This window comes from Gracilinanus agilis, chromosome 4 (assembly GCF_016433145.1).
Source record: "Gracilinanus agilis isolate LMUSP501 chromosome 4, AgileGrace, whole genome shotgun sequence".
NCBI classification, from domain to species: domain Eukaryota; kingdom Metazoa; phylum Chordata; class Mammalia; order Didelphimorphia; family Didelphidae; genus Gracilinanus; species Gracilinanus agilis.
In genome coordinates, this window is record NC_058133.1 from 122,464,794 (window position 1) to 122,477,542 (window position 12,749).

At 35.5% G+C, this 12,749-nt stretch overlaps 1 protein-coding gene across 2 annotated transcripts in view; it reads left to right on the plus strand.

Moving 5' to 3' along the window:
- KCTD3 (potassium channel tetramerization domain containing 3) overlaps positions 1 to 12,749 on the plus strand; it is a 78,349-nt gene that overhangs the window by 18,083 nt on the left and 47,517 nt on the right. For both annotated transcript variants that reach the window (XM_044673213.1, XM_044673215.1), the window contains exon 4: positions 12,217 to 12,290. In XM_044673213.1, coding sequence (XP_044529148.1) covers positions 12,217 to 12,290 — 74 coding nt within the window. The remainder of the gene's footprint in view (positions 1 to 12,216; positions 12,291 to 12,749) is intronic.

The following is a 12,749-nucleotide window of genomic DNA, read 5'->3' on the forward strand; positions in this document are numbered from 1 at the left end:
TTTTTAGACAAACTGCTCTATAACTACATCCTTGTATTTGTGAAGTTGACTTTCTGAATTGAAGTGTAAGACTTTGCATTTATCTTCATTTTATTAGATACGTACAGCCAATTGTTCTCCTACTTGCCTCTTCAAGCACAGATTCTTTTTTTAAAGTTTATTTATTTACTCATTCATTCGTTCGTTTGTTCGTTTATTTATTTGGGAATATTTTTCCATGGTTACATGATTCATGTTCCTTCTCTCCTGTCTAATAGCCAATGAGCAATTCCACTGGGTTTTTTACATGTGTCATTGATCAAGACCTATTTCCATATTATTAATTTTTTTTTTTTGCACCAGAGTCTACATCCCCAGTCATTTTCCCATCAAACCATGTGATTAAGTAAATGTTTTTCTTCTGTGTTTCTACTCCTACAGTTCTTTCTCTGGATGTGGGTAGAGTTCTTTTTCTACAGCTCTACTAGTAACCCAGTAAATTAGTCAAAAGGTGAAATTAGGTTAGTCTAGCATGAGCAGTTCTTTGTGATCACCATTTCTTTGTCTAAATGATAAAAAAAAATCAGTCCTTTTATAATATAGGACTTGCTTTGATTATGTGTGCTGAAATTAGAATAATTCAGAAATGATAAATTTGAAGAATTCAGAGAACAGCAAAGCTAGGAAAAATATATATGTAATGCATGAGTACAATATTATAAAAGCAGACAACATTAAAAGGAAACAACATTGAAAAATTCTAAAGACCACGCTTGGTCTGGGATAACAGTTAAGAAATTGTATTTGCTTTTCTTCATTGCACAAGGGAAGAGACTACATATGTATAATATCATGCATGTGCTGTCACACATGGCTCATGGATTGGTTATTTTGCTCAATTGTTTTCTTTCCTTTTCTGTTTTAATTTTTGTTATAAGGAAAAGGCTTGCTAGGTGGAGGGGAGAAATATATCTGGAAATAAATGTGATATTAAAAATGCATGTTTATCAAGCCTGCAGTTTGCAAAGTCCACTATTACTTTATTAGAATATCAAAGCTTTTGCCATTCTCCAGCCCCGTACCATCTTTTCTGATCTTTGTGATATTTTGCAATTCAAGAACAGTGGTTCAGTAATAACCAGGATGTCTGGCTTTAAATATGACTTGAATTTATCAAAGGCAACTAGGTTTCTGCTACTATCTCTTCTTAATTATATTAAGTTTCTACTCCTTGTTAGTGTTTTTTGTTTGTGTGTTTGTTTTTTAGTTCAAAGAGCAGAGAACATAAGCAAAAGAAGAATTAAATCTGTCTTCTTTCTGAAGTCTATTATCACATCACACAGTTATTGTGAGATTTACATAAGATGATGTCTATGAAGCACTTTTCTGATTTCAGAGTGCTGTGGCAGCAACAGCTATCATGATCCTCTACATCCAAAGTCTCGAAATCACAATCTTCTGTAGACTTTATCTTCTTAATCAAGTTTCCTTTCCAAGTGTTCCTTTCTCTTTTAAAGACCACGATTCATTAGCATCAGTGAAAAACACCATCTTCCTCTTTAAGATCTATACTTTCTTGCCCAAGATTTTTTAAAAACTCTTATATTTTTAGAATCAATACTGTTTATTCATTTGAAGGCAAAAGAGCAGTGATGGCTGGTCAAATAGGGTTAAGTGACTTGCCCAGGGTCACACAACTAGGAAGTATCTGAGGGTAGATTTGAACCTAGGACTTCCCATATTTAGACCTGGCTCTCCATCCACTGAGGCACTTAGCTGCCCACAGGACTTAATATTTTTGACAGTGATTTTTAGATTTCATCTGGCAATATCAGTTAACCCGAAATGAAAGTCATTTCCCATTCAGCTACTCTCCTACTTCATAATCTCTCATCACTGCAAGATGAAATTAACTCTGAATCTTTTTTTTTTTAACCCTTAAGTTCCATCTTAGAAGCAATACTGAATATTGGTTCTAAGGCAGAAGAGGGCTAGGCAGTGGGGGTTAATTGACTTGCCCAGGGTCACACAGCTAGGAAGTATCTGAGGCTAGATTTGAACCCAGAACCTCCCATCTCTGGGTCTGACTCTCAATCCACTCAGTTACCCAGCTGCCCCCATCTTAAGCCTCAGTACTCTCTTCCTATTGGGCCCCTGCTTCCTCTATTTGAAAAGGAGTGTGGACATTAGAGAATTCCTTCCAGATCTTCCACTGTTTAAAGAGGATGCCCAGGGTACTCGCCTTATAATTTTCTACCTAGCAGCTCTCTTGGAATTCAAGATCTCTAGAAACTCATCATCCTGTAATATGAAGCAATCTTATTTAAAAAAACCATATTCCTCTTAAGATGATTTCTCACCCTGGCTTCAGAACTCTACAGTGCTTCTGCACCTGACTCCTTTACTTTTCAGATTTTTTTTTTTTTATGTGTTCTTTCTCTACTAGATTGTGAACTCTTTGGGGGGCAGGGACTATGTTTTTCTTTGTGTCCCCAGCACTTAGCAACAGTTTTTATTGACTCTTACTCTGAATCATCTGAAGTAGGTAGTAATATGTAACTTTAACAGGTCTTTGGAGGTTCTCTTGACACCTTCTGGATGTCAGTTTTGGAAATAAAGCAGTTTTATTTGTTAGGTTAAAAAAAAAAAAAAAAAGATTCCCAATGGAAGTCACCTACTGAAGTTCATGTTTTCTCTAGACCTTATTTCTTTGTGGCAGGTTTTTTCCCAGGCCGAACTGTAGACTTTCTATACCATTTCCCCAGAAATCTCTTAATTCTGGAAACCCACTTCAGCTCTAGAATTCTATATGTTGAAAATACTATCCACCTCTTCAGTCTTTCATGTTTGAATTGTTTCTTAAAACCTTCATTTCTATAGGGTGCCTAGGTCAACCATGTTTTTATTCCTCTTTAAACTGCATTTAACTTTCTTTACTTCATTTTCCCCATTCATTTCAGCTTCTTTTTATGTGTTATCTTCCCTTCTTAGAATGTAAGCACTTCAAAGACAAGAACTGTATTTTCTTTTGCTTCTATTTGTGTTTCTAGGTTTAGTACAGTGCCAGATACATATAAACACATAATAAATGCTTGTTGACTCTACTAAGGACATCATCATCCTTCTAGTCACCTGGGTTTCACAGCTCTGCTGTTATCCTTGACTCCTCTTACCCCACTTAATTGCCAGATCTTGTCATTTCTAGCTCCATAACATATTTGCATCTGTCTTTTCTCTATCTGTACAACCTTCACCCTAAGTTCATGTCATCGTGATCTTTCACATTTTGTTCAGTCTCTGTAACTCTATTTGGGCTTTTTTTTTTTAACCTTAACCTTCCATCTTGGAATCAGTACTGTGTAGTGGTTCCAAGGAAGAAGAGTGGTAAGGGCAAGGAAATGGGGGTCAAGTGACTTGCCCAAGGTCACACAGCTGGGAAGTATCTATGGCCAGATTTGAACCTAGGACCTCCTGTCTTTAGGCTTAGTTCTCCATCTACTGAGCTACCCAGCTGCCCCCTATTTGGGATTTTCTTGAAAAAGATACTGAAGTGGTTTGTCTATTCCTTCTCCATCTCATTTTACAGACAAGGAAACTGAGGCAGAGTTCAGTGACTTGCCCAGGATAATGTAAGTGTCTGAGGCTAGTTCTGAACTCATGAAAATCCTTATTCCAAGTATAGTGCTCTGTCCATGGTGCTACTTAGCCACCCTGCCTTTCACATAGACTGTTACAAATAGTCTTCTCTTCTGTCTCCTGCAGTAAGTCTTTTCACCTGCCAAAGTGATTAACCCAATAAATTCCAATGGTTTCCTGTTACTATTAGGATCAAATATAAACTCTTCTGTTTGGAATTTAATTGTCCCCTGCTACTGTCTTTTCTCCTATCCACACATTCTGCTGAACAGAGATGAAGAAAATCAAACTGCTGACTAGGACCACTGCACGTTTGAAGTTATATGGCCTCAGTTGGATCCTCACTGCTGCCAGGCAAATGTTTTATTCTTCACTAATTAGCTCACTATCACATTCATCAAAGCAGCTCTTATAAACTTTTTTTTATCCCTTTTCAAACCTACCGAAGATCTTCCTTTCTGCCACCCTGTTAGCTGAGAACCTTGCCTCATAATTTACTGAAAAAAATTGTGTTGAGGTGGTCCTCCTTGTAAAGGCCAACCCCTATACATACACTAGTGATCCCATTCCATCCTATCTAACCTAGTAAATTATCCTTTCTATTCTTTCTCTTATTTATCTTTAATCTCTTCATGTCTAGTGGTATTTCCACCTTCAAAAAAACCCTCATTTTATTCATCCATCCTAACTATTGCCACATATGTCTCCAGCCTCTTATGGCTAAAATCCTAGAGGAGGATATCTATGTTATTGTGGTACCACTTTTTTTCATCACACAGTCTTCCAAACTTCACAATCAGGTTTTTGATCCCATCATTCAACCAAAATAGCTCTTTCTAAAATTACTAGTGGTCTCTAAATTGCTTCATTTTAAAATATTATTTTTTATTTATTTAAAACATTTTTTAACAACTGAATTCCAAATTCTCTAACTCCTTCCCCACTAAGAATGCAAGCAAAATTATATCAATTATATCTATAAAACCATGCAAAACATATTTCTATATTAGCCGTATTGCCAAAAAAAGGAGAGAAAGTTATACATCAGTTTGTATTCAAGACTCCATCAGTTCTTTCTCTAGAGGTGGACAATACTTTTTCATCATTAGTCCTTTGGCATTATCTTGGATTATCGTATTGAACTGAATAACCAAGTCTTTCACGGTTGATCGCCATTGTGGTATTGCTATTGCTGTGTACAATGACCTCTTGGTTCTTCTCACTTCTCTTTGCATCAGTTCTTCTAGATCTTCCCCCTTTTTTCTGAAACCACCCCCTTGTCATTTCTTATAATAGTACTCCATCAAAATCATATATTTTGGGGGCAGCTAGGTAGCTCAGTGGATTGAGATTCAGGCCTAGAGATTGGAGGTCCTAGGTTCAAATCCGGCCTCAGACACTTCCCAGCAGTGTGACCCTGGGCAAGTCACTTGACCCCCATTGCCCACCCTTACCACTCTTCCAATGAGCCAATACACAGAAGTTAAGGATTTAAAAAAAATCATATATTACTTGTTCAGTCATTCCCCAATCTTTTCAGTTTCAAATTCTTTACCACCACTAAAAGCTGTTATAAATATTTTTGTACATATGAGTTTTTTTCCTTTGATATCTTTGGAGTGTAGACTTAGTAGTGGTGCTGGGTCAAAGGGTATGCACAGTTTTATAGGCCTTTGGGCATAGTTCCAAGTTGTTCTCAAGAATAATTAGATTAGTTCCTAAGGTCCACCAAGAGTTTATTAATGTACCTATTTTCCTTCGACTCCTCCAGCATTTGTCATTTATGAAAGGTATAAGGTGGTACATTTGCATTTTCCTAATCAATAGTGCTTTATTTCATAACTATAAACTGGATTACTTCTAAAATCTGCCTATTCAAATTCTTTGCCTATTTATCAATTGGGGAATAGTTCTTATTTTTACAAATTTGACAGTGTCCTATATATTTGACAAATGAAGCCTTTATCAGAGAAACTTGCTATAAAATTTTTTACTATTCATTGTCTTTGGTATCTTTGACCAAAATGTATTTTACCTAATTATCTCTTTTCAGTTCAAAGTTTGACAGAGAGCAGAAGCAAAAGAAGAATTTGGATGTGTCTTCTTTCTGAAATCTATTATATATATGCATTTCTTTTTAGAGAACATATTGATGTGTTAGAAATCACTTATTTGGTATTCAGCAAATTCTGGTAGAATGTATTCATGGATTTTATATTATAGCATTTAGTCCTTTGGTTTTCTTAAATGAATTTCTGATTTATCAGTAACTAATCCCATTATTCTAAATGTGGGCTATATGTTTTGCTCCTCTTCTCCCCCTGCTTCCATGTCTTGCCTATCTAGTTTTTATAAAACTTGAACATCGCTTATAATTATAGTCTTCTTTCCCAAAGATTTAGGCTTTTTTCTTAAAAGTTAGAATTCAGTTTTCAATTTGTAGGTGATTTGAGTGTTGCTCCTATAAAGGCAACTCAATAGCTAGTGGAATCAAGAAAACCCAGTTTCAGATCTTACCTATAAAATTCACTATAACTGATCGTGGGCAACTTAATTAGCCTTTGAGCTTCAATTTCTTCTGTGAAATGAAGATAATTTTGTAGTGTAGGATTTAAATTAATGTGCAATACTTAAAGTATTATTTTTATAAAGTTTATTATCTGACAAAACAGAACCACTGACTTAAGGTTTTCTACCTGCTCAAAAATCCCCATTCTACCAAAACTGCAACAGGAAGGAAAGAGAGCGATCAGCAGGGCTACACCTAATTTATATCCTGTCTACATCAGCATGTAATGACAGGAAGTGAGTAGGATGCTGGGAATCATAGTTTTGATGGAGATCTTAGTTTTTAGGGTAACACATTCTAATTACAAAATCCCCCCCTGGAATCCTTTGGGAGACTAGTCTCCCCAGTGGATCATGTAAACATAACCTACTTATAAATTACAATAATTTGGGCATAAAAGGGAAAGAGAACAAAACCAATGATTGCTAGGCACATTGACAAAAAGCCAATGAGGGGGCACAGACCCCTTTGGCATAAGAGTATACATACAAAATAAATGTGTTCAGCCTCCCCATAGTTCAATTTCACCACATCCCAAAGTTCATTCTGGATCTTTTGGTGCAGTGTGAGGTTTGTACAGGCATCTCCATGGCACCTTCTCCAAGCAGTTCATTTTCTGGATTCTGGGAGCTAGTAAGTTTCTTAAGTTTTATAAAACTAGAATTTTATGACAATTATACAACCCCCCCAAGGAGGATGTTGACAAACACACAGATCAACTCAGGATACATTAATTTTCACCAAAAAAACCCACTTTATAAAAAACAGTAGTGTAGCAGCTAATTCAAGAAAACCTTTTGGGTCTAAAATGTTACCAAGAATCGATCATTTTGGTGGAGGTAGATTAAGCTGAAGAGTTAAACACCATCCAGAAGCTACTAGGCTTTATGGGAAATGCTCCTTCTTGGGAACCATCCAGGGGTACCACGTCCCCTAGGAAAACCTTCCTAGCTCCTCTTGTATGAGGCCTGTCTTTATATGTCTTATCCATTATATTTTTTTAAATGCAGAGGTGGAGAATAGTGCTTATAGCACTTTACTTTAGTTAGTAAATGGACCCTTACTTGTTATAAAAAACTCAAAGGTACTTTTAGAGTGGTATGTTCTCCAGTCTAGTCACGGGAGAAAAAAAGGTACAAATAAAGACAGTGCAACAGAATATATAGCTAATAGCTAAAACACAGTAGCTTAAAATGACATAATGTAACAGAACTTAACAAACAAAATAAAATCTTAAGCAAGAAATCAGCAAATACAATGTATGTGACAGGATACAGGTATTTCTTTTTTTTCAATTCTGATACAGAGATTTTTCGTAATCCAATGGAGTCTGAAAAAGCTTAAAATCCACCTCCAGAATCTTTAAGGTTCCTTCCCCTCCCCAGTATCATCATCTATCTAGGTTCCTTTTGGTCACAACTCTGGGATCTTCCATAGTGAGGGAGAATTCCGCACAGAACATTGTGTGGAGGAATCCCATATTGGATGTATTATAGAGAATGAGTAGGCCAGAATGGCAAGGGGGAAGATGAATTTCTCCCCTGAATCTCAGGATTACCCAAGCTAATTGCAAGGACCAGTGCACACACAGGAATGGTAGGAAGACAAGACATCCTAAAACTGGGGACTGTTTGAGATAGGTAATGTATGGCTCTTTCATAGAGTGGGCCATGCTTGCAATTCTACTTCCTGTTTGGAAGAGTAACCTTTCTTCCCCTTCCCCTTAGGGGTAAAAACAACAGGGAGCAGTTTGCTTTCCTTGCCACATGGATAGGGAGTTAAGAGGGTAGAAGCTCTCCTCAGGTAATAAACCCTTTAGGAGTCTATTTCCTAAGACAGCAATGGGCAAGCTACTACGCAGCTGCATCTGACCCACAGGCTGTAGCATTTCCTTAATCATTAGGGAATTGCTTAAGACAATTGCGGGAGGGGGCAGCGTAGTTTGCCCATCACTGTCCTAAGGGAAACACATCTGGGCTTCCAAGGCAAGCAGTGAGCACTCATTTGTTGGCAATATAAGGGAAAGATGGGTTAATACTTCCCCGGCTTGTTTGGAGAGTGTCTCCAAGGATTCAGCTTCTCAGCAGCAATCATCAGCAGTAACAAGCAGCCGGAGGAATAGGATTGTCAGCAGTAGGTGGTTCTGCAATGCTGGGAATACTCTGAAGAGAATTCCCTGGGCGGGGAGAGGGCAGGAGAAACGTAGTTTCTTTTCAAACTAATCTACTCAGAGAGAATTCAGGGTTCTGAACCCCACTTCTGGTTTCTGTAAATGTAGGATTTAAATTAATATGTAATACTTCAAGTATTATTTTATAAAGTTTATCATCTGACAAAACAGAACCATGTGACTAGGTTTTTCTACCTGCTCAAAAGCTTATTTTTTCCCACCCTAAAAATACATTACATTATTTTTTTCCCTTGATTGTTCTAAATGATATAAAAGCAATCTTCTCTTTGTCACATTTCTTGAAGGGTATTTATAAGGTAGATGGAACTCATTTAGAAGTGAGGGACTGAGATGGCGTATATACTGGTGATCTTACCATATAAGAATTGGGTAGAAGAATTAAGAATGTTTTAGTGTGTAGAAAAGATAATTGCCATCTTCAAATATTGAAGCACTGTCATGTATAAATTTTAGTGTGTTTGTGACCTACGAGGGTAGAATTAAGAGCAAGAGGAGGAAGTTGTGAAAAACAGATTTAGGCTTACTGTAAATGTAAGGATAGGGGTCCACTGATTAAGTAGATGATAACATGCTGTCCTTGGTACCTTAAGGAGGTGGAACCGAATCTGATTTGAAGAAATATCAAATACAAACCTTTCTACTAAATGGGAAAAGAACTTGTAAATTTAGATAACTCATAAGCCATTGAATGAATTGAAAGAGTGTATTGGCTAAAAAAACTTGGTCTTCCCCTATGGGTGATATATAATGCATCTACCTATTTTGTGTACATGAGAGACTTAGAGTAGAGCATGTATATGACAGTGGAGCAGAGAGATATCTTTGAGAAGGAGTCATGGGTAATAGGTGAACTCTGTATTTGATTGTGTCTGTCTGCTTCTTACATTTCTACAGAGTCCAGCAGAAAACTATACCATATTAAAAGCAAACATCTTGAGAATTCTAGCAAAAAGGAACTTTCAGGGAGTACTAAAGTTATCCCTTTGTCACATTTAATTTCTAAACTTGAGTTCCACTTTCATCTGGATACTTTATGTATTCATGGGAGAGTGTGTCACAGACTTTTGAAGAGATATTTTGTATTACTATTCTACTGAATAACCTCAGTAAAAACTTGTTTCTAAAACCTATTGAGTATATAGATCACTAAGTTCAAATCAACTTATAATCATGAAGTGAAACTCTTGAGCTATCTTAGCATATTTATTTATTTTTTAATTAAAAAAATTTTTAACCCAGATTTAAATACATACTAACACACAAAAGGGAGCATTTATTTCCATAAACGGAATACAGAGAAGATCCTTTTTGAAACCATGAATCTCTATTTCTTGCCACTTGGTTTTTTTTTTTTAAAGTGCATAATAAATTTTACATGTTACTGTCAGTACTGACGTTAGGCTTCCTTTTGAACTTCCTTCTTTTTTATTCTTTTAGTTTTAAAGGTTTTCCTTTTTTAGACATCATTATTTCCAATCTCTAGTCTTCCAACTCTTAATGAAAAACTGAGAAAACAAAAACCTTTTAACAAATAAGCATAGTCAATCAATATGAACGCACACAATGGCCATATCAAAACATGTATGTCTCTTTCTGAACCTATTATCTATTGCCTTTTTTTCAGAAGGTGGGTAATATGCTTTATCATAGATCATGTGGAAAGCATTGCTCAGACCTCTTAAGTCTTTCAAAGTTGTTTTTGTTTATATTTTTTATATCTTTGTGTAACTCGTCCTAGGTCTTCTCATTTTATTCTGTCAGTTTATATTATCCAAGATTATCTAAAATGATATCTTTACATCATTTCTTATAAAACAGTTTTGTTACATTCATATATCACAATTCATTCCTTTCCTAGTTGCCTAACAAGCAATCTAAGGCACCCCCATAGATTCTAGTTATTTTTTATTTTTATTTTTCATTTCAGGATTAGGAATTATGTTTTACTTAAGACTATTTCACAGTATGACTCCCTTTTAACCACCCAATCCACCTTTTTCCCCTATTGAGTTTGACATATTTCTACACTAAATTCTCTGGGTATTTTTCAATACTTCTTTATCCATGTCAGATGATAGTGAGCTTCACCTAATCCTCATTCTCCTCACCTCTTCCTCCATATTAATATTTTCTTTTCACAATATGAAAGTAGTAAGGGCCATCCCTTCTTCCTCTACACTAGTATATTCTTTCTTTTACTCTACCTTCCCTTTTCTTTTTTCATATTTCAAAACTGAATCAGTCCCCAGCCCTATGATTGTTTCCTCCCACTCTATTAGAATGTTAAGCATTTATCACCATAAAGCTCCTTCCAGTTGCTCAAATTTATCTTTTGAGAATCCCTGGACTCTTATATTATAAAAGTTCCCATTCAGCTCTGATCTTTCATTAGAGATAGTTGAGAACCCTTGGTTCCATTCATGTTTTTTTCCCACCTTGTGATTATACTCAAAGCAAAGTAACTTATCTTTGGGTGTAACACTACTTCTGTTTTTCAGAATATTGTGTTCCATGATCTCTTCTTGCTGATCAGAGAAACTGTCAGGGTTTGTGTGATCTGACTGAAGTTCCCTGTTGCTTGAACTGCTTCTTTTTAGGTCTTTGCAGGATTTTTGCTTTGATGTGGAAGCTATGGATTTTGGTCTTGACACTCTTGGGACTTTTCCTTGTAGGCTTTATTTATGAGATTATCAGTTAATTCTTTTCTATGTTTACTTTGTTTCTGTCTTCTAATAGAGATAGACTTTATTTGTAATATCTAAATATATAGTTTCCATACTTTTAAAAAAAACATTATTTTCAGAGAAGTATAGTGATTTATAAATTATATCTTTGACCCATTTTCTAAGTCATTTTTAAAAAAACAAATTTCTTACACTTTTTAATTCTTTCAAACTTTTTATTTTATTCTGATATTTCTTGTTATCTCATGTAACCATTGATTTCTTTTAGGTTTATTCAGATTTTCTTTGGATTAGAGAGCCTTGAAGTGTACACATGCCCCTTACCCTTTGTTGGTTGAGTTGGGAGAATAGTAGACATGTTATTCTATGCTGATATGTTGGCTTTGTGGCCTGAACCCTTTTATCTTCAGACAGCTGCTGGCCATTTTTTTTGTATAGTTCTGAGGTAGTAAAAGTTACTTTGGTCATTATTTGGTTATGCTTGAACTTTAGGATTTTGCCAGTGGTGTGGGAATTGGGTGGTTTATCGTCTATTTGAGCAGCCATTTTTGTTTGAAGGACAGTATAACATTAGAAATCATCTCTCCTCTCCTTTGACCTAATCTAAATCTCTATGGAAACATAGTAGAAAAGTAGAAGTGGGGTAGTCACCTCAGAAGATATGGATAAAAGGAAAAACTTTTTAACAATTAGATCTCCCCAAAGTGGAATAGTTACCTTGAGTGAGGAGTAGGTTCTTTAGTGAAGTTGGATGAACAACTTGTCAGATTTAGAATAAGTTTTGCTCAGATTGGACTAGATAACCAGTCAGAAGTATGAATATTTTATAGGAGTGATCCAAAAATAGTTTTGTAGTGTTATTAAGGAACAGTTTTGACTGAGAAAATACATGTACATAGTAATTTTATATCTGCTATATTCTTAATTTTTAAATGAATAAACTTTTCCCCCCAACATCAGTTTGTTAACTTTAGGATGTCCTTATATGGAAGGGTTTTTTATGTATTTGAGTAAGAATTTTCCTTCCCCAAATTGAATTGAAAACAATAGAATTAGAAGGCTAAGTGGTATTAATATTAAATAATGACATAATGACAAATATAGTAATAAAATAAGTAATAAATAAAAGAAAATAATAAAATAAAACTATTTTTCAGATATTTATTGATAGAGATCCAGCAGCATTTGCACCCATTTTAAACTTTCTTAGAACTAAAGAGCTTGATTTACGGTAAGAAACACATCTGTTTTTCATTAAATTTCATTGTCAAAAATTTTTTTAGCATATTTGAAAAAAATATTTTATTCATGGAGTCCTACTGAGTGTTAACTATTTTGACATAGTCTTTTTTCCTTCCATTTTTTCTATCTTAATTTTACCTCCCGAAGAATTATTTTGACTTCCTCTAATGCTTTTGGTGGCTGTCTGTCTGTCTGTCTGTCTGTCTCTCTCTGTTTCCCTCCCTTCCTTCATCTCTCCTTTAACCATTCTGTCTTAGAATCATTATTGGTTCCAAGGCAAAAGAGCAGTAAGGACTAGTCAAATAGGGTTTAGTGACTTCCCCAGGGTCACACACGTAGGAAGTGTCTAAAACCATATTTGAACCCAGGACCTCCTGTGTCTAGGCTTCGTTCTCTAGCCATTAAATCACCTAGCTGCCCCTGGTTTTTGCTTTTAATTCCTCAGATT